We start from the raw sequence: 27,571 nt of genomic DNA, 5'->3' as shown, positions 1-27,571 counted from the left end.
GCACTTAGTGGTTGTCTGTCCTCATTTGCTTATGCGAAACAGTGGTGTCAAAGTGTTATTTCTATACAGCTCACCCCCTGACTTTTTAAGTACTCTGTCCTGTTAAAATGCAAATTTATTACAAGAGATGGTGAAAGTTGGTAATAACTATGTTTTACTCTAAGTCTAATAAACACACAACAGGATAAATCATATCCTCATCCCCAATGGTTACCTTTTGTGTTATTTGTGACTAGCAGGAATACAAACGAATGTTGTCTTTTTCCTAACACAGAGATGCTTTTTTTTTTTTCAAATAATACTTCAGCAGCTCAGTAACTTTTTTCCACAAGTATGGGCTGCCTTTTTTTTTTTTTTGCATATTGTTTAATTCAAACTTTGCTTCACTAATAAAAGATATATCAATAACAAGTGTCAAAGCTGCTTCTGCTCACTGTTTGAAGAAAAAACTTATCTATTCAAAAGATGAGTTGAAGTTAAGAAAACAACTTGGTTATTTGTTATAGAACTACAAAAATAACCAAGGCCCAACCTTATCCCTGAAAGAAAGAATCTTCAAGGACTCAAGCAGAATCTTCAAACTGAAACATGTGACATGTTAAAAGAATGATTAAGACACTAAGCTTTTTCAAAGCTCTTGTTCAGTGTGAGGAAAGACAATTTGGTATTTATATACCCACATAAATGAAATACTTAAGATTATAATTAGTACTGTTCAGATAAAAGTTAAAAAACCAAGCATACCATAAGAAGTTTCACATAGCTTTTGGCCACCATGTTCCAAATTTAGCATGATCAGAGCTGATCAGAAAGCAGGTGCTCTTTGTCCAAAGTCACGTCTGAAGTCTGTTTCTGAAGAAATGCTTGAAATGATACATTTTGTATTGAAAATGTGCTCAAGAAAAATAAAGTAACAGTAATAATTGCCAAGGGCAGCCAGCCCCAAATGATTACATATTCTTTTTACAAAATAAAAAGAAAATTATATTTTCCATAGCAAAGGCCTGGTTTTTAAGTTTTACCCTTCTGTAATCATCAAGATTTATGAATGCCACCGAGACCTAAAACAAAGTACATTTAAGAATACTGCTTCAGTGCTTGTAATGGTATGAACATTTAAATACAGCATACAAAACCTCTGGAGTTTACATCAGTTTAGTGCAAGAGCTCTGTTGGACACATGTTCTCAGATCAAGTTCATGTTACTCATTTAGAAGCCACACGCTTGAAACACCCACTCTGAAGTGAGCTGATGGAGCATCAAGCTTGGGGTACACCTACCCTCCTCTAAACACCAGCTACAGCTAAACTGCTAGAAGAATGTAAAGGAGCTTTACCTTAAATTGCCAACATGGGCAAACCCTATTTCTCCAACCCTGCAGCTCAGAGGATACTTCCATCACCAGAATTAAATTTTTTTGTTGTTCTAAGGTAAGAAGGGAGTGGAAGGGTACATTGTACAGCCCAGGCAAGGACGGGAAAGAGCATGGCTCAGGTAAAGGAACAATTGTTTCGTGGCCATTTCCTCGTGTATCCTGAATCCTGTAGGGGAAAATAAGTTTTGAGATTTGATTATTGGCTATCAAGTGACTTTACTGCCACACCACAGTCTGGGGAGGGGAGGAGGGGGACAGAAGAGAAAGTCCTTCCTCCTCCACAGACTCCAGGGACCTCCTCAGCATAAAACAAGCCAGCAGAATATGGACCAAAGAATCTGGAAGCAGTTAAGCAGCTGGCTCATTATACTGGCAGAGTTTGTCTTAAGTAAGGTGGAGAGATCTAAGGGATGATAAACAAATAGCTATCGATCACATATCCTGCAGTCTGGGTAAATCCAACTGAAGAACCTCTTTAGACCTCACCGGCAGGATTTTAGTTTTTAGAGACAAAATGGATTTAGTGCTAGGTAATAAGAGATCAGCCTAATCTTACTTCCCTCCATACCTGCATTAGACATGTTCTTACTACTGGCCTAAAAATGTTTTTTTAAATCCAATACTGTTTTTACTATCTCCTTCCTATCCCCACTCAGGCACCAGGCTATTTATTTCAGATATATCCATTTTCCTAGTTCCTCATATTGTTGAGCACTCCTGAAGACAAAACCATGTAAAGCTACTTCAAAATTCTAAAAGACAACTTTGACACAGTGCCAGTCATTCTACCCGAACTAAAAAGAAAGTTAAAAGGAAAGGATGTTTTCAAAGATAGAACCAGGCACGTGTTAATTCCCAGCTTAGCTAGAAACCACTGTTAATGCTTTTGTGTCTCAGCTTCCACCCATAAAACTGTGGTTAAGTCTGCCCTGTTTCCCTCTTCCATGCTCTGTATTTTGGCTACAAATCCTCCCAGGCAGGAGCTACTCCATTTAAAGCATAGATATGGTGTATAACAACCTCAGCTGGGGTCTGTATGTCCCAACACAATGCATTAGAAACATTCTGGTGAGTGAATTAATTTGTTTGCTGATTTTTAAATATTTATTTTTAAAACTAAACCCAAACACATTAGAGATACTATGAAGGCAGTGACTTGATTTAAACACTACCCTTATGTCACTCTATAGTTATACAGCATAGTATTTAGAGGCATATAGCTGGGATTCTGTGGCCTAGCAAGCTCTCAAAGCTAGCCCTGCACTATACAATAAGTGAGTTTAATCCTATGGGTGTAGTAGAAAAGCCCTTCAAAAACATAAGTAGCATAAAGACAGCCTCACATAGCTAAGAGGTATAGGTAGTCCAATTTGATAGTTAACACTGAATTAAAGAGAGGTGAATTAAAAATGAGGGGGCAATCTATGCAAACTAGATTCCACATCAATAAAACTTGTGACAGTTACTGTATTGAAGGTGCTATCAATTTATATTTAATTGATTTTAAAAACATTCATGCACACACTATACAATCATGGCAAGAGTGAGTAAAATTCCAGCCTTATGGAAGTATTACCGTGCTTGCCTTTTTTTAAATCAAGTAGATGCAAAAATTTTAATGCAAACTACTAGAATTACATAGTTAAACATCTGAGTTTCAAAAATGTTAAAGGTAAAGTTGTTCTTTGCACCTACAGCAAAAGAAGACGAAAGAAAATACAGTGGTAAGGAGAAGAGCGTATGAGTCAGCTATGGTGAAAGAGGGAAGGTACTGGTGCAGGAAAAGGAAAGAGAAGAGTGACAGAGCAGCCATTGCAACAAATGTGTCTTATCAGAAATAAAAAGTGTTCTTCTAGAAGTCTATTGAAAGGTCGGAGTGTCCTTAGTAGCTAAGACGACGAAATCATCTGACTGAAGGTAAAATACAAATCTATTTAAAAGCCATTTGTGATTGATAAGAACTGGAAGACAAAGATGGCATCACAGTCCCTTGGCAAGAAAATTCCTCCAGATGGTATCTTTTTCGCATTAATGCTCCGGGGGAGGATCCTAGACATCCCAGCAGGTCCCGTCGTGACTTTGGATTCAAAGCTGTCCACAAACTCAGCTGCTCTTTGGCTCAACTCCACTTTTGCTGCACATGCATATGGCACACAGCAGTGCTACAGGACATTGGCTGATGAATGACTTTTAACTGTTAATTGCTGTCTCTTTAGATCACACCTCCTATACTATGTTTTAAAAGGCAGAAACCTGTCTGTAACCGTGCCATCCAAGACATGGCTCTGAAAACCTCTGGCTCTTCATGTTTTCTGCTGCTAGTATAGAAACTTTAAGGATTGCTAGAAAACACTAAGAATTGTAACTAAGAATTAAGAAAGGAAATCTTAACAAGTGAACATCAGCTCATTTTGGTTATTCACACCTCCCAAAGTGAGCATCAAGATGACCAAAATGTCAACCCTGAGTTAAGACCATATCAAATACCTTGGTTTCATTTGGAAAAATCAGAGCAGGGCTTTAGAATAGTCTCTAAATGGAAAAATCTTTACTCCCTGTCCATCACCAGCCTCTTTCACTCTACCTGTTGCGATGCCACCATACCATCACCCCATCTCTCCATACATAGCACATTTATAGTGGGGTTTGGGGTTTTTTGTCCAGTCTAATTTTAGATTAATTGAGGGACAGATTTTCCACACTTTCCTCTGGAAGCTATCCTCTGAACCTCCTGGAACTCATTGCCAATTCCTTCTTTCTTAACAATGGCTTAAGTATGGGACCTCTACCTCCTCTACACTGTTTATCATCAACTATTGATTTGTTACTTTGGGACAGCTTCATTGCTGAATAGCGTGTGGCAGTGACCTTGTAGTATTTTTGCCTGCACCACTTGGGATAAAAGCAGCCTATTTGGAGATCCCAGCTGAGTTCAGGAGAGCCCAGGATCCTTACGGCACCTACTGAAATCGCTACCGAGCTCCCCTACTATTGCTTGCAAGAGGGAGGAGTAGAGTTGAATATGGCAATCTCATAGTTAACTACACAAGAGTGCCTCAGTTTCAACAGCTGAGAGGAGGTTATTTAACAAAAGAAAATGACTGTACGTAATAAAAAGTCATTGACACCTCACTAGGATTTGTCTGGGTTAACACAGACAGGGGTGGAGAACACTACAGACCTGAAAACAAGCAGAGTCCAAAGAGTAGAATTTATTTGAATTCCTATGGATTAAGCTGCTAAATAAACCACATTCTTTCCTGTGAGCATGACAGACATAAATATATAGGAGCAGTCAGTCCACTGCAGCATGCTGAGAACCTAAGCAAATGTTATAATGCATGAAGGATCTCGTGCATATAACATCTGCATTGCAACTGGGGTGGGGAAGTGCCACGCTGGGTCTGTGCTGTTTCCGAGGCTGACAATGCCCTGCTTGTCCCTGTGACATTGCCGGCCTGCAGGCAAAACTGGAAAGCACACAATTTGGTAACAGGGCTGATTATCTGCCGGCAGATGATAAACTGCAGATTCCCATGCAGTAACAGCAAGGCCTTCTATTTTAACTAGCAAAACACTACAGCAGTATCACTGATCTGTAGTTATGATTTTATTTAATTAAATAAATTGTTTACTTTGTGTACACATCTTTCTCTATTTCCAAGTCAAATTAACACATCACTTCAGGTTAAGATAAGCAATACATCCTGAATACTGATACAGGCCAGCATGTGATTATACTAAGATCAGTTTATAAATCCTCTTCATTGGCCCTTTGTCAGGAAACTTCACTATACACAAGAAGTAAAGGAATAAACCAAAATAAAACATAGTATGCTTAAGGAACAATTAAAATGGGTATTTTAATTCACCTCTGTAACCTTCTAAGAGCTTTCAAATTTCTATGGCTTTAAATGACAACAATTTTGACAAAAAACATTTTTTCCTCTATGAAAGCTATTAGCAGGAAATTGAAAAGCTGAAGGAAAAAGAAAATGCATTTTTCACATTTGTTATGAAGCCTATTCTAACCGTGCAGCAGGAGAGGTATTTATCATGCATAGTCTGTCCTTCTCTTTGGATGCGCTCTTCCAATTTGGACTGGAAGCACTATGTGTTAAAGCATCATTAACCAAAGTCACATACATCATCCCTCCCTCACAAATAAACACTGTAAACACTGCAACAACCACAGACAGACACTATAATCAGGGCCCAATGTAGACCTTGTGGCTCACACAAGACAAAGTAGACAGACTAAACTACCCAAAAGAAATCTTTTTTTCCCTAAAACGTATCCATCTCAACAAAAGGGCAAGGCAATAGCCTTGCAACTGCTGAAAGGCTCCTTGGAGCTGGTGTATTGGCTTTGTGTGGCAAGGTTTTGGTAGCGGGGGGGTGGGGCGACAGGGGTGGCTTCAGTGAGAAGCTGCTGGAAGCTTTCCCTGTGTCCAACAGAGCCAATACCAGCCGGCTCTAAGACAGACCCGCCGCCAGCCAAGGCCGAGCCCATCAGCAATAGCGGTAGCACCTCTGTGATAACATATTTAAGAAGGAAAAAAAAGTTGCGGGATAGACAGAAATGGCAGCCAGAGAGAGGAGTGAGAATATGCGAGAGAAACAGCCCTGCAGACCCCCAGGTCAGTGAAGAAGGAGGGGGAGGAGGTGCTCCAGGCACCAGCGCAGAGATTCCCCTGCAGCCTGTGGGGAAGACCATGGTGAGGCAGGCTGTCCCCCTGCAGCCCAGGGAGGCCCACGGTGGAGCAGATATCCACCTGCAGCCCGTGGAGGACCCCACGCTGGAGCAGGTGGATGCCCGAAGGAGGCCGTGACCATGTGGGAAGCCCGCGCTGGAGCAGGCTCCTGGCAGGACCTGTGGATCTGTGGAGAGAGGAGTCCACAGAGCAGGTTTGCTGGCAGGACTTGTGACCCCGTGGGGGGCCCACGCTGGAGCAGTGTGCTCCTGAAGGACTGCACGCTGTGGAAGGGACCCATGCTGGAGCAGTTCGTGAAGAACTGCAGCCCGTGGGAAGGACCCACATTGGAGAAGTTCGTGGAGGACTGTCTCCCGTGGGAGGGACCCCACGCTGGAGCAGGGGAAGAGTGTGAGGAGTCCTGCCCCTGAGGAGGATGAAGCGGCAGAAATAACGTGTGATGAACTGACCATAAACCCCATTCCCCATCCCCCTGTGCCACTGGGGCGGGGCAGGTAGAGAATCCGGGAGTGAAGTTGTGCCCAGGAAGAAGGGAGGGGTGGAGGGAAGTGTTCTGAGATTTGGTTTTATTTCTCATTACCCTACTCTGGTTGATTGGTAATAAATTGAGTTAATTTTCCCCAAGTTGAGTCTGTTTTGCCCGTGACGGTAACTGGTTAGTGATCTCTTCTGTCCTTATCTCGACCCACGAGCCTTTTGTTATATTTTCTCTCCCCTGTCCAGCTGAGGAGGGGGGGAGCGATAGAACAGCTTTGGTGGGTACCTGGCATCCAGCCAGGGTCAACCCACCACAGCTGGTCTATCTCATGTGCAAAGTACAGAACCTACACACACCCCTCTGGCCCTGTGGGACCCTGCCACCTTAAGTCTTAGCACAACCAATTTTATTACCTGGCTTCTAGATGGATAGCGTTCTTATCCCTTGTATTTACACAAAGTTTCAAGCACGTAACAGGAGCTTTACATTGTGAACACATTATGAAAGAAGATGGGAGACAAATACCACCTTACACTGGCATATACAAATCATAACATTGGGACTGAGTGTTGTTTCATGAAAGAGGGCTGGGTCATAGGGCCGTATCATATAATGTTTTCACCGCAGCATACTCCAAAAAAAATTTGAAATAGAGTCATAACACTGACTGCATAGATTTATAAAGCAATCAGATCCCATGGTGAGAGGTATATGGAAGGATTGCTTTCTTCATAGTTATATTCCTGTCTCCTGGCACTAAATGCAGTATCTCTGACTACTAAATGCAGTCAGATGCAAAGCACTTCCAAAATTACAGAAAAACTAATTTTTGAAACTGAATTCATTCCTGTTTAGTTTCTCCCCCCCCCTAAACCTGCCTTTTATACAGCACTCTTGGCCCCTAGGACAGAGGGGTTGATCTATGCTCCAGCATTTTGGAAATCATTTTAGGTTGCTCTTTTTGCCATAAAAGAGAAGAAAGCAATGCCTGGGGTAGTGAAGAAAACTGAGCAAGATTTTCATCTCCTTCCAGGAGTCTCATGATCTACTTTTAAATCTTTTTCCATTACTATTTAATGGTATTATAATTACTGCAAGTCTCTAGCGTTCCGAATAACCACAAAACAAATACAACCCTGATTATGCTCTTATTACTATTTGTATTACAGTGGCAACAAGAGACTTTGTGCTTTACCAAAGGAACAGAGGAGTGTGCATCTCCAAGAACCCACGTCTAATCTAGAATGAGAATTTGTAGGTTATTACAAATAGAAAAGACCAGGGAAAGGGGACAAAACACAGAGGTCGCTATACCTAGTTTATATGCTCTTATTTTCTTACTTTAGAAGTCTGACATTCTTCTTTGGAAAAGATTCTGTCCTTCATGAAACTGGACACAAAGATAATCAGCAGTCCTAGTCTCTAGAATTGGCTCAAACCTTATTGTTTAGGACAAGTTCTTCTCTAAAGTCCTTAAATACAGCTATCTCCCCTGCCGCCAATCCAACGTTCACAACAATCTTGATAGCTCTCTGCTGCCAAACCTGCCTCCAGTCACACTTTTTTGTTGCAACTAAGAAGTCACAGATTTATTTATCCTCTAAAACTGTGGGCTGTATTTATCCTCTGGAACTGAACAAGCATGTAGCAGTAGACCAAAAGCTCCTTTGTGGAGAAAGCCCATCATTTTGGAAGAAACAAAGACGGGTGTCTCTTCTGCTCAATGCTGTTCGCAGACAGTAAAGCAAAAGAAAACAAGTGTTTGATTTACCCTGTCACATACTACACTATTGAATGAGTCAGTTAATCAGAAGACCTAATTTTACCATTCCCAAGTGATTTCACTTAAACCTTGAAGTGTCATCCCCTTTTGGTATTTGTACTTTTTCAACAGTGGAAATAATACAGCAGAGGGGCTAGGTCTAAAATTCAGAGATGAAAGAAAGGTGGCAATGATGGGTATGAATTTCTCCGAGTTCAAATTTCTCTTCTAATTAGAGTCTTAATGCTTTCTTTTCCGACACAGAAATAGAAGAGAGTGTCTCATATTTTGAAACCATTTTTAACAGTGCACAGTCACCTTCCCCTGCAGAGCAAACTCTCACTGTATCCACTAACCTGAATGGGCATTTCTGGCAGCAGCTCCTCCCATTGCAAAAGGCTGGAGGCTGGGCTCCCAGGGCTGCCAATTTAGCGTAATGGAAACCTGTGGGAGACTTCACAATACTTTGGGCAAAGCTCTGCAGATAAGACAAGGCCCTGGGAGTTGCAGTTGGCTGACTCCGGTGTCGAGGGGATGTGCCAGCCTCTCACAGCAATTACAAAGTGTTAGTCCTGACTTGCTGTGAAGGGTAAGAGTTCAGTCACTAAAATGAAAAAATACTGGCAAACTGTAGCTGCCTTTGTAGAATCAATTTACTTAAAAGAGTTGGGAAGGCAGAATAGATGAACTACTTATGAGCAGCTCACCAACTTTTCCATCTGAATTTGTATTTTAACCCACACAACTCTAAATAACAAAAGCATCAGTAGATGCTCTTTCTATACTACACATCAATGGCCCTTACATGAATCTATCATTTCAGAAGATGAATCTTTCCTTCCTGAAAACTTTCAGATTGGCATTTAAAGGCTCAGGGTTTACATTAAGAGGCCATAGGTAATATCCTTTTCCCACCTAGATTCATAGATTGCAAGTAAAAAATAACTCTGAAAGTTATATTGCAAATTATTAGATTCACAGTCTTTGAAGACCTGACAGGTTTTTTTCCCCCATTCTGACTTGAGTGCTAAACAGCAGAGCAAGTGCTATCAAACATTTAGAGTCTATCACACCCGCTATTCTGTGCATGTTCCTCCCCAGCAGAGCTTAGAAGGACATGCAGCAAATACTTCCAACAAACAAAGCAAAATTGCTCCTAGCCCAATAAGTGACCTCTGAGTACTGTAAATTATTCCCCCCCCCCCCATTTTATTTTCTTTATTTTTGGATTGGGTTCACCTAGCATGCAAACCCAGGAATCAAACAAACAAGTTCTCTTTCTTCAGAGAGTCTAATCAAGGTACCTCCCACTGGATAACTGCAGGACAAAGCCTAAAACCCAGCCTGGAAATATCTAAGATCTGAAAATGAACTAACAGAAATTGCTTATTTAAGTTTATAAGTCCAAGCGCGTAAAACTTGGAACACTTCACTAAATTCTTCCCCGGGTAAAAGAACCAAGTAGGTCCACTGAAGTGAGCAGGAATCATATGCAGCTGAGAAACCAAAGCTTTTCTTTAGAAAAGGTTGTTAAACACGATTTGCCATAAAACATGCTTCAGTGGAACTCTTCTTCACAGCCCTGTGACATGAACAGTGATGCAGAAAATTTTCTATTTCTTGTGGAGGTCTATCTTACAGCAAGATCAGAGAAAAAAAAATATTTTCAAATTCAGATTTGCAATGGCAAGCCCATAAAGCTGGCAGAAAGGCTTATGGCAAGCTCTGGTATTACATGTTCTTTTGTCTTTGTTTCTTTAAGTGTGCAACACATGTATACCAACACCTCCGCTGACAGGCTCACTTTACTTATTTTTGCAGATTTAGGATTTATATACTTTTTGGACTACTGAAAATTGTGTTTAATTAGATCTTACACCTTCTTTACTTCTACACACACAGGCATTTGGCTACTGAAAGACTGGCCTTGCCCCGCATCCACAATTTAATGACAGCTATTGTCAAATTAGTGTTTTCAGATGCTCTAATTTCACATTTATCTTTTGCCAGAATTATTGCCTGCCACTGTATTAAATGAAGAAAAAAATTTATTCTAGCTGATATGTGACAGTGATCACAGCAAACAGAAGTCATACAGTTTGAGAACATCATTATAAGCTGATCATCTTTTAAAAATATTTAACAAAAAGCTCCTGGGTCTGCCTTAGTAGCTGAACCTGAACTGAGCGAGGAAGTGACTGAGCAGAATCAGACATTCTCATTAAGTAAAATTAGCCAAGTGCAATTTGCCTGGCTGGTCCCCTCTATGTATTAGCATTTATATTCAGCCAGTGATGAGCTTAATCAGGTTTTTCAAACAAAAAGAAAAAATGCCCCCTGAAAACAGAAACCTATCAGGTTTATTAGTAACAGATTGCACTTCCATTGTAAAAAGGCAGCTAAGAAACTGAAGAAAATTGTCTGTTCAGAAGTGCATCCTAGTAGCTAATAGCAATCTTTCCTCACAGCAGGAACATGACCTCACATACTCGATAGCTGATTGCTGTCAGATTTACTGAAGACAAAAGGAGACATTTTATTAAAGGGCAAATGCCAGGAGGCTTCACACAGCTGCTACAGGGCCTCACTGGAAGGGACAGGTTTGCCCTCTGATTGCCAAGATTATATCACAAGGTCTTTTTTCCCCCCTTCCACAATGAATGCATCTCAAAGAGCTGTCGGGCTCAAGAAACAGAAAAAGAAATGCAGCAGCATCTAAGGAGGTAAGCATCAGCAACAATGCCGATGTGACAAATAAAGAGCAGAAACAACCCCAGAGAGCCTGGTCCTGCTGGAGGGCACTTACCTAAAACAACAGCAGCAAAACTGAGTGTGAGGGGCAGCAAGAGGGCATACGAACCCAGGGCCCAGAGATGGCAGAAAGATGCCTGCTTGAGCTGAGCACGTGTGGTGATATCACTATCAAATTTAACCCCGCAGACCTTCTGAACATGAGAAAAGCAGCAGAAAACTTTGTAGATTTTAAGACAAGCTATTGAAAGTACCACCAGTAAAAAAAAGGTTCCACAGAAATAGCTTGTTCTGTAAAATTCAACTTGCTAACAGCCCTTTCAGACAGATGGGCACCAAGTACGTCCAAACACGTATTGAGAGCTTTGAAATTTTTTATAAATTATGCCTCAATGCATCCTGGTTTACAAAACACTACAGCAATGAAAGCTGGCCAAAGGAACAATATGCTGCAGCCCTTCCCATGTGCATTGCACACATACTAGGTAATAGAAAAAAGGCAATTTAATGATAATCACCCCAGAATTACACTTTGTAACCCCGGTTATTCTCTTAAGGCAGACAACTGCTTTATCTGAGCAGCACAAAATGAGCCTTTGACCCTCTGTTGTTCATTCCAACACTCTTCTCTCCTTAAGTCCATGGTTAACTGTTCTCTTTACAGCACGTTTCTATAGTGACCAACTGCTAAATAGATATTCAATATCTTTCCCTTTCCACCTGCCTTACTTCAGACTTGGGAACTCAAAATGTTATTTAAACAACATTCCAAAAACTGAGCCCCGAGCTGTAGTAAGATGGTATGGTAGACTACTTCATTGCTCCAACCTCCCCAACTCTTGCAACAATGCAAAACCAAATAAATGCAGCATTTATAGACAAACGCAAAATTCTTCATGGCTCACTAACAATTACTTGAAAAGCTAATATATAAAGGACCAGGAAGAAATTAATTCCCAGTACCTTAGAGAAGTATCAGACTCCTCCTTTCAGGCAAGTATTTAATTTCTTCAGCAGCTTTTTGACTGTTTATTGTGCCTTGGTTACATTAACAGCACTTTGCCCCAAGTGCAGCAGCATTCCTAGAGAATAATAACCAAGATACACTTTACATGCGAGTAAAGCACTGTGTTCCCAGAAGAAGAGAGGGAAGCACATTTTTATAATAGCTAATATGGCAATGAATCATCCTCCTGACATAAAGACTAAAAACATTAAGAGGGGAATATAGTAGGTTGAAGTAAAAAATTTTAAAAAGAGACTCAGCTGGTTCAAGTTTTACATAGGCAAATAAACAGTATGAGAGGTGAAACACAGAGTGAGACACTTGAAGTAATGAGCAGAATGATCAGGTGTATCCATCTTCCTGGAGGCTGAAAGAAGGAAGATATTAAACTGTACTTTCTGGTAAATTGTCACTGCCAGTTATTGACAAAGTTGTCAATTATAAAGGATTATTTAGAATGATGATACCTGAAGAAATGGGGATTTAGAAACACTTGGGACTAAAAGGAGAGAGAGGAATGTGCTGCAGGTGATAAATGGAGTGGATTGAAAGTAAAAGAGCAAAGAGGCCGGCTTCAGTGGGTATAATTAAGTATCCCTAATTAGCATATTAGAGTACTGCAATGAAACCGTATACCTACTTTCAAAGCTGGATTTTAGAAAATAAATGTAACCGAGTGGATGAAAGACCAAGAATGTTCTATGCCATAGGACTGCTTGGCATGGAATTTATTCAGGTAACTTCTATTTTGCTAATGTTTAAATAACTTAGTTATATAAAAAATGCACTGACTGCCCACGTCTGTAAGCAGTAAGATACTAAATCACCATTAGGCAGATTTTACTGAAACTGGTCAGACAACGCATTAGGAAAAGAGGACAGCGCTTAAGTCAATAGCAGGATTTCAAGTAGTTGAGTAATCATGTAGCTTAATGCACATGGATAAAGCAGGGACCAACAAGTAAATGGAGGGTAGCAACTGGCACCACAATGTTTTCAAACTGGTCTAGGAGTAAGAGCTAAGTTTTATTTTGAGATGGGGATGTGAAAAGCGTTTTGAAATTCTTGGAAGAAGCCTCCTACAATATCACAAAGCTCTGTTCTATTAAAAACATACTCTGCTGAAGAGTTAACGATATTTGCTAGCACAATTTTCTCAATAGAATGAAAGGTATTTCACTGTGTTCATGAAGAGATAGTTGGTTAGGATTTTAATGCAATATTTGAAAGAGCTAGGCCTAAATCAGTTTTAGCATTGACTTGTCTGGTCACACAAGCTGCTTAACTCTTCCGTACCTCAATTTTGATACACAATGGTCCAGCAATTCCTACCTCCCAGGCATTTCACTAGGATACATGTACACAAAACCAAGATATTATGGATATAATTGGAAGACTGCATGAAAAACATTGATACAAGAGGCTCTCAGATATTAGATATGGCAACATGCCAGTGTTATACTACCCTTCTAAAATAATTTTGGTTACTCATATTAAATGTATATTCTCTGTTCCCAGCACATAAAGGCTTTATTTGCCACACCACAAGCTAGTCTGCTGTTTCAGCCTTAAGTGAGATGGGGCACTACTACCTGGAGAACTTAATTTCCATCCCTCTGCTTTGATTGCTACTGGGGCTTCCATCTGCCATGGCTTTTTCACACAGTCACCGAGGCCTCAACCAAGTAATGCCTTGAGCACAGAAGCTAGGGCTTCAATACATGCCACCAATAATATTTCTGCTTCCTAAGAAGCAATGCTAAAAACCAGCCAACTGCAACAAGTTTTGAAAAAATACTGTATGATGACTGAACTGGACAAATTGAAGTGAGTCTTAAATGCCGTATTACAATCCAGATGAAAGAAAAAGGACTTGGCTTGGCCAAGCACAAAAATCAGTATTATATAAATGGCTCCCTCTCTCCCCACACACGTACTTGTAAATGCAATAGGGAGGAGGGCACAGTGGTTGTTTTCCCAAGGATTAATAAACTTCCTAGCTGAACAGTACTTGTCTTCTGATTGACAAGTTATGAATATGACAATATGCCTGACTCACATTACATAAAAATGACAGCATAATAACATGAAGGCACCCTATTTGTCTTCAAGTGACTTTCACTGATTAGGAAGAAAAGATGCAGAATGCCAGCTGAAGGTGTTTAGGAAAGGTGAAACCTCTGAAGCAGAAGCTAGCAAAGACGAGGCAGAACATGTTGACAAGACAGAGAGGAAACTAAAAGATTAAATTGGCTACTGTTGTATATAATCATCATTCAAGACCAATGTACTTCAGAGACTGTACCTGCCTATCCAGCTCCTGCCTCAATCTGGGTCTGAAGTCATGGGAAAGTATAATACATTATTTCAATATAGTATATAATACATATAATGCAACACATGGTATTAGCTTCCAAAGAAATCTTTATAATGGCTGTTGCAGCATCCTATAAATGCAGGATTCCTCAATCTTTGGATTGCTGTTTTCAACTCACGATAAAAAGAAGTTTAGGAAATAATTTAGAAAACCAACCCATGAACACTTCGTTTTGGCTTGCTGTCGTGGTTTAACCCCAGCCAGCAACTAAACACCACGCAGCCGCTCACTCCCTCCCTCCCACCCAGTGGGATGGGGGAGAAAATCAGGAAAAGAAGCAAAACCCGTGGGTTGAGATAAGAACGGTTTAATAGAACAGAAAAGAAGAAACTAATAATGATAATGATAACACTAATAAAATGACAACAGCAATAATGAAAGGATTGGAATGTACAAATGATGCGCAGTGCAATTGCTCACCACCCGCCGACCGACACCCAGCCAGTCCCCGAGCGGCGAATCCCTGCCCCCACTTCCCCGTTCCTATACTGGATGGGACGTCACATGGTATGGAATACCCCGTTGGCCAGTTTGGGTCAGGTGCCCTGGCTGTGTCCTGTGCCAACTTCTTGTGCCCCTCCAGCTTTCTCACTGGCTGGGCATGAGAAGCTGAAAAATCCTTGACATTAGTCTAAACACTACTGAGCAACAACTGAAAACATCAGTGTTATCAACATTCTTCGCTCTGAACTCAAAACATAGCACTGTACCAGCTACTAGGAAGACAGTTAACTCTATCCCAGCTGAAACCAGGACAGTATCCACCCCTTATTCTATACCATTGACGTCATGCACAGTTCCCATACCTTTAGTTACATCCTGATCAATCATCACCTTTCCATTCCTTTAAGACATATGAGCAATGATATATATATATGTATACACACACAGAGATATCATTCCTTTAGTTCATGGGTCATGTTCATAAAATGTTCATTGAGTTCATTTAGTTTCCGACTCTGGGCTCCATCTGTCATACCAGTCTTTCTGGGCAGGAGGGATGGTGCAAAGTCCTCTCAGTCAGTAGAGCAGAATTGGGCTTCAGTGCAGTGTGACAAGCAGGTGACATTTGGCGCAGCAGGAGGATGGTGTGCACCGTTGGATTGTTGCATGCTGGAGTCAGTTCTGGTTCCATCACTACTGCGCTTTGCTCAGTTTTATCACAGTTCTTTTCTTGCTTGATCTAAGTGATTCTTACTATAGTACTATGGATATAGCACATAATTATAGTAAGGATAACATACAGTAGCAGGGTTATATAGCAACTAATATACAGTTTAATTCTGGCTGTTCTCACCTAAAATTAAATCCCCTTGAGGCACACATCGGACTTCCCCATCTTTTCGCGTCACCCACCAAGTGCACCCAGGCCCCTGAGCAAAAGCAATCCCACGAATGGGTTTACCTTTGCCTGAGGCAGGAGTAACCCAGACTGTCTTCCCTAACATATTTTTTATGTGCACTACAGGGACTTTATCCCCTTCTACAGTATGTAAAAATTCTGACTGGGCAGGGCCACCCCGACTGGCAGATCCTCTGGTGTTGACTAACCAGGTGGCTTTTGCTAAATGTGTATCCCAGTGTTTGAAAGTTCCACCCCCCATTGCTCTCAATGTAGTCTTTAACAGTCCATTGTATCGCTCAATTTTCCCAGAGGCTGGTGCATGATAGGGGATATGATACACCCACTCAATGCCATGCTCTTTGGCCCAGGTGTCTATGAGGTTGTTTCGGAAATGAGTCCCGTTGTCTGACTCAATTCGTTCTGGGGTGCCATGTCGCCACAAGACTTGCTTTTCTAGGCCCAGGATAGTGTTCCAGGCGGTGGCATGGGGCACAGAATATGTTTCCAGCCATCCAGTGGTTGCTTCCACCATCGTGAGCACATAGCGCTTGCCTTGGCGAGTTTGTGGGAGTGTGATATAGTCAATCTGCCAGGCTTCTCCATATTTATATTTCAGCCATCGCCCTCCACACCGCAGGGGCTTTAACCGCTTGGCTTGCTTAATTGCAGCACATGTTTCACATTCATGGATAACCTGTGCAATAGTGTCCATGGTCAAGTCCACCCCTCGGTCACGAGCCCATCTATATGTTGCATCTCTTCCCTGATGGCCTGAAGCATCATGGGCCCACCGAGCCATAAATAGCTCACCCTTATGTTGCCAGTCCAGGTCCACCTGAGCCACTTCAATCTTGGCAGCCTGATCCACCTGTTGGTTGTTTTGATGTTCTTCAGTGGCCCGACTCTTGGGTATGTGAGCATCTACATGACGTACTTTTACAACCAGATTCTCTAGCCGGGATGCAATATCTTGCCACAGTGCGGCAGCCCAGATGGGTTTACCTCTGCGCTGCCAGTTGCTCTGCTTCCATTGCTGTAGCCACCCCCACAGGGCATTTGCCACCATCCATGAGTCAGTATAGAGATAGAGCACTGGCCACTTTTCTCTTTCAGCAATATCTAATGCTAGCTGGATGGCTTTCACCTCTGCAAACTGACTCGATTCACCTTCTCCTTCAGCAGTTTCTGCAACTTGTCGTGTAGGACTCCATACGGCAGCTTTCCACCTCCGATGCTTTCCCACGATGCGACAGGATCCGTCAGTGAACAGGGCATATTGCCTCTCATTTTCTGGCAGTTTATTATACAGCGCGGCCTCTTCAGCACGTGCCACCTCCTCCTCTGGCGACATTCCAAAATCTTTGCCTTCTGGCCAGTCCGTGATCACTTCCAAAATTCCTGGGCGACTGGGGTTTCCTATGCGAGCCCGTTGTGTGATCAGTGCAATCCACTTACTCCACGTGGCATCAGTCGCGTGATGTGTAGAGGAGACCCTCCCTTTGAACATCCAGCCCAGCACTGGCAGTCGGGGTGCTAAGAGGAGCTGTGTTTCAGTACCAACCACTTCTGAGGCAGCTTGAACTCCTTCATATGCTGCCAATATCTCTTTTTCAGTTGGAGTATAGCGAGCTTCGGATCCCCGATATCCTCGACTCCAAAACCCCAGGGGTCGGCCTCGGGTCTCCCCAGGTGCTTTCTGCCAGAGGCTCCAGGTAGGGCCATTCTCCCCAGCTGCAGTATAGAGCACATTTTTAACATCTTGTCCTGTCCAGACTGGTCCAAGGACTACTGCGTGAACAATCTCCCGTTTAATTTGTTCAAAGGCTTGTTGTTGCTCAGGGCCCCACTGAAAATCATTCTTCTTTCGGGTCACTTGATAGAGAGGGCTTACAATCAGACTGTAATTTGGAATATGCATTCTCCAAAACCCCACGACACCTAAGAAGGCCTGTGTTTCCTTTTTATTAGTTGGTGGAGACATAGCTGCTATTTTGTTAATCACATCCATTGGGATCTGACGACGCCCATCTTGCCATTTTATTCCTAAAAACTGGATCTCCCATGCAGGTCCCTTGACCTTACTTTCTTTTATGGCAAAACCGGCTTTCAGAAGGATTTGGATTATTTTCTTCCCTTTCTCAAAGACTTCTTCTGCCGTGTTGCCCCATACGATGATGTCATCAATGTATTGCAGGTGTTCCGGAGCTTCACCTTTTTCCAGTGCAGTCTGGATTAGTCCATGGCAAATGGTGAGGCTGTGTTTCCACCCCTGGGGCAATCGATTCCAAGTGTACTGGACACCCCTCCAAGTAAAGGCAAATTGTGGACGACACTCTGCTGCCAGAGGGATTGAGAAAAACGCATTAGCAATGTCAATTGTAGCATACCACTTGGCTGCCTTTGACTCTAGTTCGTATTGAAGTTCTAGCATATCTGGAACGGCAGCACTCAGCGGTGGCGTAACTTCATTCAGGCCGCGATAGTCAACTGTTAGTCTCCACTCCCCATTAGACTTTCGCACGGGCCATATGGGACTATTAAAAGGTGAGCGAGTTTTGTTGATCACTCCTTGGCTCTCCAGTTGGCGAATCAACTTGTGGATGGGAATCAGAGAGTCTCGGTTGGTGCGATATTGCCGCCGGTGCACCGTCGTGGTAGCAATTGGTACTTGTTGTTCTTCAACCCTCAGCAACCCCACAATCGAAGGGTCTTGAGAGAGACCAGGCAGGGTAGACAGCTGTTCCGTGCCCTCCGTCTCCAAGGCAGCTATACCAAAAGCCCATCGATACCCCTTTGGGTCCTTAAAATACCCTCTCCTGAGACAGTCTATGCCAAGGATGCACAGAGCCTCTGGACCAGTCACAATGGGGTGTTTCTGCCATTCATTCCCAGTTAGGCTTACTTCAGCTTCCAATACAGTTAACTCTTGGCATCCCCCTGTCACACCAGAAATAGAAATGGGTTCTGCCCCTTCATAACTTGATGGCATTAAAGTGCACTGTGCGCCGGTGCTACTAGAGCCTTATACTCCTGTGGGTCTAACGTGCCAGGCCATCGAATCCACACAGTCCAATAGACCCGGTTATCCCTTTCCTCCACCTGGCTGGAGGCAGGGCCCCTCTAATTCTGGTCAGAGTATCCAGTATTCACTTCTCGTAAAATTGGCTCAGAAGTCCCTTCAAGAGGATCAGAAATAAGATCAGCCCTTCTACTCTGTTTGGAAACCGGAGCGGCACTTTTCCTGGTAGAATCCCCTTTTGTGGTGTTTTTTCCTCGCAGCTCACGTACCCGTGCATTTAGGACCGAGGTAGGTTTTCCATCCCATTTCCTCATGTCCTCTCCATGATCACATAAGTAAAACCACAGGGCACCTCGCGGTGTGTACCTTCTATATTCTCTCTCTTGGGCAGAGGAGCGCTCACTCCTAATAGCTGAGACATTGGTCCTTACAGGTGGGCAACAGGACATCTCCTCTTTGAATTGCTGGAAATCCTTGGACAGCTTCTCCACAGCCGAAATGCAGGCTTGTAGGGAGGAGAGATTTTCTTCGTATTGACGGAGTTGGCGAGCCACTTCATCCACTGTCGGTGCCTCTTCGTCTTTCCAGGTCATTATTGCCAGTGAGTTGGCATAGGACGATGGTGCGCTCCGTACAAACTTCCGCCACATGGGTCGTGTGCATTGGACTTCGTCTGGATCTTTGGGTAATTGTGGGTTGTCCAGATCATGATGAATTGTCTCTAGCACAGCTAATTCCCTCAGATATTGGATACCTTTTTCCATGGTTGTCCACTTGCTTGATTGACATATAACATCTTCCTTAAAGGGGTACCTTTTCTTCACACTTGACAGGAGTCGCCTCCAGAGGCTGATGGCTTGTGTCCCTCTTCCAATTGCCTTGTCAATGCCACCTTCCCTGGCAAGCGATCCCAGCTGCTTGGCTTCCCTACCTTCTAATTCCAAGCTATTAGCCCCATTGTCCCAGCATCGGAGGAGCCAGGTGATAATATGCTCACCTATACGGAGGCCAAAATCTTTTCGCATATCCTGCAGCTCACTCAAGGATAGGGACCGGGTTATTACCTCTGGTTCTGCCTCTTCCTCCTGTTCCCGTGATGACCCTGGTTCGCCTTCATCCTTCGCTAAGCGAACTGATTTTTTTGTATATTTCTTTTTCTGTACGGGGGCAACTGATACTGGTGCAGGTTGGTCCGCTGGTTCAGTTGCAGTACCGCTCGCCGGGTCTTGGATAACCGCAGTGTCTGTTGCCAAGGTTTGGGTAGCTGCTGTGCTCGTTGCTGGGGCTGGAGGGACCTCAGTGCCTGTTGCCGAGGTTTGGGTAGCTGCTGTGCCCATTGCCGAGGCTGGAGGGGCTGCAGGTCCTGTCGCTGAGGTTTGGGTAGCCACAGTGCTCGTCGCCGGGGCTGGAGGGGCCGCAGTGCCCGTTGCCGAGGTTTGAGTGACCGCAGTGCTCATCGTTTTGTTGTTAGGTCCAGAGACCTTCTCTTCCCCTTGAGGGTACTGAGTGGTGTCGAACAGGGCTCGATAGGCATGGGCCAGGCCCCAGCACGTTGCAGTAATTTGTATCTCTCTGGAGCTGCCGGGGTGACAGCATACCTTTTCCAAATATTTTACTAGTTCTTCTGGATTCTGCACTTGTTCAGGGGTGAATTTCCAAAACATTGGAGGTGCCCACTTTTCTAGGTACTTGCCCATACTACCCCACACACCCTGCCACTCATAATTATCCAGCCTTGGGGCAGATCTCTGGGTGATTTTCTTAAATAGTTGTTTAACCTTAAACGAGAGCTGAACCACGTTCAGAAGCATGCTAATTCCTAGCAGTAGGGCTAGGACCGTGCTGGTCCCAACATTCCAAGAGTATTCAAATTTTTCAAAATTCTCAAACACCATTGTAACTGGACTGAAGGAGAAAGGAGAGGGGAAGAAAGGTATCCCACCCATAGACTGGTTTTCCAAGGAGGAAAGGTGAATGGTATAATTATTAATAGTTTCCCACAGATGGCTTCCACAGTATAAAGGTGACAATGCTGGGTGCAAGTACCGGATTAATCCCACAGCCGACGACTTTATCATACCATAAACCAGTGTTATACAATACATCAAAGCGAAAACCTCAATCCACCTCCCACGGATGATAAGCAGCAGAAGAGGGACTACATACAGCAAGCGAGGTGATACATAACAGAACTTTAAAAACCAGAGCAACAACTCTAAGAACACATAAATCAACATAATGACCAGCGACTATTAGACCGATATAATGAATGCTTATAACAAATTTGTTTTAACAAGCTCTGGTCAGGTTTGTCGTTATCTCAACCCTTCGTGCCCCACGTTGGGCGCCAAAAAGGACTGTCGTGGTTTAACCCCAGCCAGCAACTAAACACCATGCAGCCGCTCACTCACTCCCTCCCACCCAGTGGGATGGGGGAGAAAATCAGGAAAAGAAGCAAAACCCATGGGTTGAGATAAGAACGGTTTAATAGAACAGAAAAGAAGAAACTAATAATGATAATGATAACACTAATAAAATGACAACAGCAATAATGAAAGGATTGGAATGTACAAATGATGCGCAGTGCAATTGCTCACCACCCGCCGACCGACACCCAGCCAGTCCCCGAGGGGCGATTCCCAGCCCCCACATCCCCGTTCCTATACTGGATGGGACGTCACATGGTATGGAATACCCCGTTGGCCAGTTTGGGTCAGGTGCCCTGGCTGTGTCCTGTGCCAACTTCTTGTGCCCCTCCAGCTTTCTCGCTGGCTGGGCATGAGAAGCTGAAAAATCCTTGACATTAGTCTAAACACTACTGAGCAACAACTGAAAACACCAGTGTTATCAACATTCTTCTCATACTGAACTCAAAACATAGCACTGTACCAGCTACTAGGAAGACAGTTAACTCTCTCCCAGCTGAAACCAGGACACTTGCTTCGCCTTAATTTTTCTGTAAGACATGGTACCCCTCTGCTGGGCAAGAACAGATGAAACAGCAAGGAGCTGTGAACCAAAACTGACTGAACAGTAGAACAAAATCAGCCTGTACAGACTGAAAATGACAAGTAAGGAAAAGCAACTGCTTCAATGTATGGCTGACCAAAAGCCTGGGGAAATAAGGAGCCCAGATACAAACCATTAAGCAAACAGCATTCACTATTTAGACTTAGTTCTCCAAACAAGTAAGTAACATTTTTCATAACATCTTTAAAATGAGTCACCTTGAAGGAGCTGTCATCTTGACAAGCACCAGTTCTCTAACTCTAAAAGCAATTGTTGCAATATTTAGGATAACAGGAAGCAGAAAGAATTTCCTAAAGCAAAAGATTTTTGTTCATGAAAGACTAAATTATGAGCTATTAAGTCTGCACTGCATGAAGCTAGTAGAGAAATTTAGCTGTAACTTATGCATTCATAACATTGTTTTCCAGGAGAGGGTACGGCAAACCTTAAGCAAACCTTCAGAGCAGTTTTTTTACTTTAGGCATTACATTTATATATATATTTTTTTAAATATGACAACCATAGTAAAGATAGGACAATTTCAGCCATCAGCAGTGATGCAGATGAAAAAACAAACTCCTACCAGAGACATGTGTGATATCACATACATTTTTGGGAAATACTAGTTAAATCTTACTCTGACCTCTGAAGCACGATAAAGAGAGAGGTTAAGTCTTCTTTTCATTAGCCCTGAGAGTGGAGTGTAGGTGCCCATTTTGTTTCAGACTTCTTGTTCCGTTCTACAAATGACTCTGCTTGGTTCTCTATAGGTTGGAATATTACTCATTTTTAAACCAAGGAAAGATTGCAAAAGAGTTTAAAAATAACATTCTAATAAGTGACTTCTAGGAAACATTTTTTTTGTTAAAAACATAAACACAAAACAAAGTTTGATAATACTTTTTGCCCTTTTTATTAAAAACAGTCATTACACTTGACATACATTTGGCAAAGATACATGACTGTATCTCTACTCTTCAGGAAACTAATTACAGACTATTACGAAGTGACACCGTGTATGCAATTACCAGGTTCTGGGTCAGTTTTTCATACTGCAAACTTCTGGTTTTCTTTCAGTTGTTCAGGTGACTGTGCTTTTAGCTTGCCTGTGTGATCAACAACAGTATATTGGCTTCAAATAAATTTATTTTAGATGTACATATGTGCACATAGTGCAAAACTGCATCCAGTAACTGCCACTAGATATTGAAGAGAACATTATTCTAGGGTCTTTACCATCCAGACAGACTCATCCTTTTGTACCACTTTTCACGCTGAAGCCTGTCACTCCAAGCCTTTCACTTTGTTAACCAAAGTTTGTTTCACTAAGAAACAAGTTTTCTAAAGCATTTGTTTAGGGACCAGCAAAGAGGACAAATTCACCAACATGAAACTCTCCAGAGGGGGAAAAAAGTCTGTAGTGACAGAAGCAGGCACAGAGCCTCTGTAAAGACGAGTTTTTCTAACCAAACCTACACAAAAAACTTCAACTATACAGCAGCTATATTAACAAGGAGGGACAGGGGGAAGAAGTATCTTTCCCTAGTCATTACCCACATTCTCAACAGGACTAGATTTACACAAGAAAGAATATCAGTCCATTTACCAAGATGCATTGTCCCATCTCCCGCTCTTGTTTTACGTCAACTGGAAGCTTCTTTTTTCAGTTTTTCTAAAATCTCATCTGGTGTCATCGATACCAAAATCTTCACCACTTTTTCACGTGATTTACCACCCTGGTTTAGACACACACAAAAAAACATCTTTCAGAGAATCATCACCAAATACACATTCCAAAATAATCTCACTGTAATGCCAACATATCAGATACTTTAAAAATAATTCTTAAAGTGTGGGTATGAAGAATTAACAGCAGTAAGAGATAGCTCATCAATGTCCTTTCCAGTTATTTGAAAGGTAGAAAACAACGTCTTATCTACTCTCCTTTCAAAATTGGATACAGCTCCCAGAGCATGCCCTGAATTGATATTCTTTTTATAGGCTAGAACAAAAAGCAAGGAGTGATAAGTTTCCATAATTGACTCGTGTCATCCAGAAGCAAGACTCCAACTAATTTGCATTTTTGTTTTTAAAAAGTGGGTGTGTATATATGTATGTGTATTTGATAACTGTTTACTTTCTGATCTTTCTTCAGAGTTGTCTCCCACAGAGTATTAGTTACTCTTAAGCCGAGTTCTCAGGTTGATAACATCAACTAAATGAAAAGAAATCACATCGTATATAACCTATAAGACATTCAGATTCATACAGCAGTTACTTGAAATATTGACCTGTTTTTGCATTACTGAAAAAAAGGCTATTTTACATAGCAACTGGCAAACTTGCAACTTCATTTCGTATTGCCTGAAGACACAACTTTGCACATTCAGTAAACCATGAGAAACAAGTTGCTTGTTAATCTGCAGCCTGGCAAAAAGTTTGAAAAGCCCACAAGGGACATCCTCAAGGAAGAAAAAGTCCTTAACTACTACACAGAAATATAGCATGAAATTTAAAATTAAAAACAGATTTTTGAAGCAGTCTAGCCAGCTGATGATGAAAATCAAGGCCCTTGCATAGAAATCTGGTAACCTTGGTTTTATACTGGATCATTTCCCACCAATTTCCCAACCTGAATTGGTTTTGTTAATGTTAGCACTTATCATAAAGCAAGTAGCACATCAGAGAGCAACCAGTACCAAAAAATCACTTGCTGTTCACACCTAGCAGATCAGGATGGAAAAATCTAAGCCACAGGTAAAATACAGACTTTACCACAATGCTTGACTGAGAACAAACAGTGGCTTATGAAAAACAAACACTAGCATGTAATTATGTGGACACCGTAGCTCAGAACAACTGAGTCAAGGTCAGACAACACTGGCCCCTTTTATGTTCAACTCTGCTTAGCACTTATGAGAATAATATAGTTAAACCTGAACATCCCTTCAAGGTAGGAAAACAGTGTTATCTGTAAAATGTTGATAACCAAATGAAGCAGTTTGCCCATGATTCAGGAAAAACAAGACTCAAACCTTCACATGTCTACCTTTTGGCAACACAGTGCTCAATTCATTGATCATGTTGCCATTTACTACTATCCTTTAACAGACTTCTACAACTACTACATTAAACCAACAGACAAAAATAAATAGCACAATTTTTCATTAGGCTCTTCTGTTCATAAACTATAAATGAACACTGCTGGAAAGACTGACTGTAAGTACAATGAATTAATAAAACAAATTATTTATTCAGTGCAATGAATAAAACAAAGAGTTTCCACTCACCAAAGTAAAGACATGTAAATTCTAATACAAAGAAACTCTTGAGGCCCAGCTATAATCCGAGTGCTTATATATGCTCTTACTTATATATAACAGTTAATTGTCAGAAAATTTTCATTCAAATACAGAAGTTACTTCAAAAAAATGAAAAGTTATTAATAAAATGCACATTCTCTGCAAAGCACAGATTTTGTGAACTGCATTTGACATGAAAACAAGAGAATCTTTGAAGAACACAGAAAACACGAACCACACAAATTTGGAAAATGCATCATGATGAGAACTATTCTGATTAAAGAGCTCAAGGTCAGCTACGGTTCTTCCTACACTAGGTTTGTTCTCAATGAATCATTCCATTAACTCAGCTAAACACCTTTAAAGTGTCTTTTGGACTGAACTTGGAGAACAGCTCCGTGTACTCAATGAGTGAGTTTAAAAATCTTGAATTTAAACTGTAGTAGGGCAAGACTGAAAGGAAAAAAAAAAAAAAAAAGAAGACGTACCTTCTCTAAAATAACTTCACTCTTCTTCACTTCTAGCACCTTAGAGAGGTAGCGACACAGCTCTGCATTTGCCTCCCCTTCTGATGGAGGTGCAGCAATAGCTACACCTACTGCCTCAGCTGTCACATCTATAACAAATATTTTAAGGATTTTATGCTCAAAATATTCAAAACATCTAGTTATTGTCTCCTAAAAATGAATGCTTATGCTTTCAAAAGCATTTTAATTTAAAACCAAAGAAACTTATAGGTTAGCAGGTAACGGCATTTTTACACTTCACTAACTCCCTTAAGTTAAAGCTGTTAGCCACTACAAACAAAGATAACCTTCTGATACAAAGAAGAGCGAAGCCTTCAGACCTGTGTCAGAGTGCAGCTGTGAACGACCGGTTTTCGCACAACCAGGGCACTGTTCTAAGCCCCTCTCACTCTGATGCAGGCGTAGCCCAGCTTGGCGTCACGCAGCATAATGCAAATCAGGTGACCCCACCAAAAAAAAGCATGATAAATAAGTCTGCCCAGAGAGCTACGCCATCATCAAAAATTTCCTCACGTTGCCAGCTGAGCCTGGATACTCTACCACGGTCCACCACGTTAGTCTCATACACGTATCTGTAGAAAAAGCAGTTCTAATTTGTACATAAGCAAGTCCCGATCTGTAGAGGGAGAACACGTTTTATTAGATCGAACTTTCACAGTTCAAATGAACCCGCACAACCTCTCGGGATACAAATAGCGTGCACAAAATGACACGTATCAAACTGAAGCGCTGAGCAAGCGTGCTCGCCGCAACCCCTTTCAAAAAAAGTTGTTCGGAAGAAGTTACATCGTGCTCACCGCTCCACCTAGCGTTACCTGCAGGGGAACGTCAGAGAGCTGCTCCCGGCTGAAGAAAAGCGTGAAACGACTACTTTCGCTAGTTTCCTAGTGCTCTGGCCTTGGGTTTGGGGTTTTTTTTTTATTATTGTTATTTTTTGGTTTTTATTTTACAGCTGAGAGGCCAGAGATAAGCTGTAGAACTCCCGGGGAAGCCCAGAGACAGCAGCTCTCCCGCCCCGCTCCCCAGAGGCGGCGGCCGCAGCACGTGAGGCCAGCCAGCCCAACACGCCGCCCTCCCGCCTCCCCTCCCCCGCGCCCTCGGCCCGGCACACCGCCGGGCAGCCTCTCCCGAGATCCCGCCTCCCGGGCGCGGGGAGGCGGGGAGGGCAGCCCGCCCGCCGCGCCCGCGGCCCCACCTGTGACGGCGCTGCACCGGGAGCCGGGCTTGGCGCGAACCGCCACCCTCACGCAGCCCTCACCCGCCGCCACCACCGGTCCCGCGGCGGCGCCCAGTTCCGCGGGCCCCTTCCCGGCCGCTTTTCCCTGAAACAGAGGAAGAGGCGCGGTCACCGCGGGCGCCACCTGCCCGCCACCCGCGCCGCGGACCTCCCCGCCCTGCACCTTTCGGGGCATGGCCCCGCCGCCGCCGCCGCCCCGCGCCGCCGCCGCCAGCGGCCGACGGAAGCCGGCGAGGGCCAGCATAGCGCAGGGCGGCGCGGCCCTTCCGGCAACACCGGCTAGCCCCGCCCCCGAAGCGCCGGGCGCCAGGCTCCGCCCCGGCCGTGCCTGCGCGCTCCGCCACCGCCGCCCCGGGTGAGCCAGCCGCCCCGGCGGAGCGGCGCGGGGAGGGCGGGGCCCGCCGCGCCACGAGGAGAGGCGAGGCGGGGAGAGGCAGGGCGGGGCGGGGCGAGCGGGAGCACCCTGCGGCCGGGGCTGCTCCTGCCCCCGCTTCCGCGGGCTTCTCCCGGCGGAGACCGCGGCGGGACCGGAGCAGCCGCCGCCAGCGCCGCGCGGTCCAATGCCCAGCCCCGGCTGCCGGCTCGCACGCCCCCCCCCCCCCCCCCGCCGCGTTAGAGCAACGCTTTGCGTGTCTTGACCGAATGAAAAACCTCCGCCCGGGGGCGG

The 27,571-nt window shown here is 43.3% G+C and overlaps 1 protein-coding gene across 2 annotated transcripts; it reads right to left on the bottom strand.

The window, feature by feature from the left end:
• Nucleotides 1-1,076: 1,076 nt before the first annotated feature.
• On the bottom strand, nucleotides 1,077-27,178 carry C14H15orf40 (chromosome 14 C15orf40 homolog). 2 transcript variants are annotated; one of them, XM_052807745.1, is made up of 5 exons: nucleotides 27,068-27,178; nucleotides 26,863-26,989; nucleotides 25,629-25,756; nucleotides 23,445-23,574; nucleotides 1,077-1,542 (listed from the first exon to the last, which is right to left on the bottom strand). In XM_052807745.1, exons 1-4 carry the CDS (start codon nucleotides 27,146-27,148, stop codon nucleotides 23,482-23,484), a joined length of 429 nt encoding a protein of 142 aa, XP_052663705.1. In that variant the 5' UTR covers nucleotides 27,149-27,178; the 3' UTR covers nucleotides 1,077-1,542; nucleotides 23,445-23,481. The 2 variants fall into 2 exon arrangements, with proteins under 2 accessions (XP_052663705.1, XP_052663704.1); XM_052807744.1 differs by lacking the exon at nucleotides 1,077-1,542 and adding an exon at nucleotides 22,736-22,944.
• Nucleotides 27,179-27,571: the final 393 nt, after the last annotated feature.

The sequence above is a fragment of the Harpia harpyja genome, chromosome 14, assembly GCF_026419915.1.
Source record: "Harpia harpyja isolate bHarHar1 chromosome 14, bHarHar1 primary haplotype, whole genome shotgun sequence".
Lineage (NCBI taxonomy): Eukaryota > Metazoa > Chordata > Aves > Accipitriformes > Accipitridae > Harpia > Harpia harpyja.
This window is presented reverse-complemented; position numbering and strand designations above follow the sequence as displayed.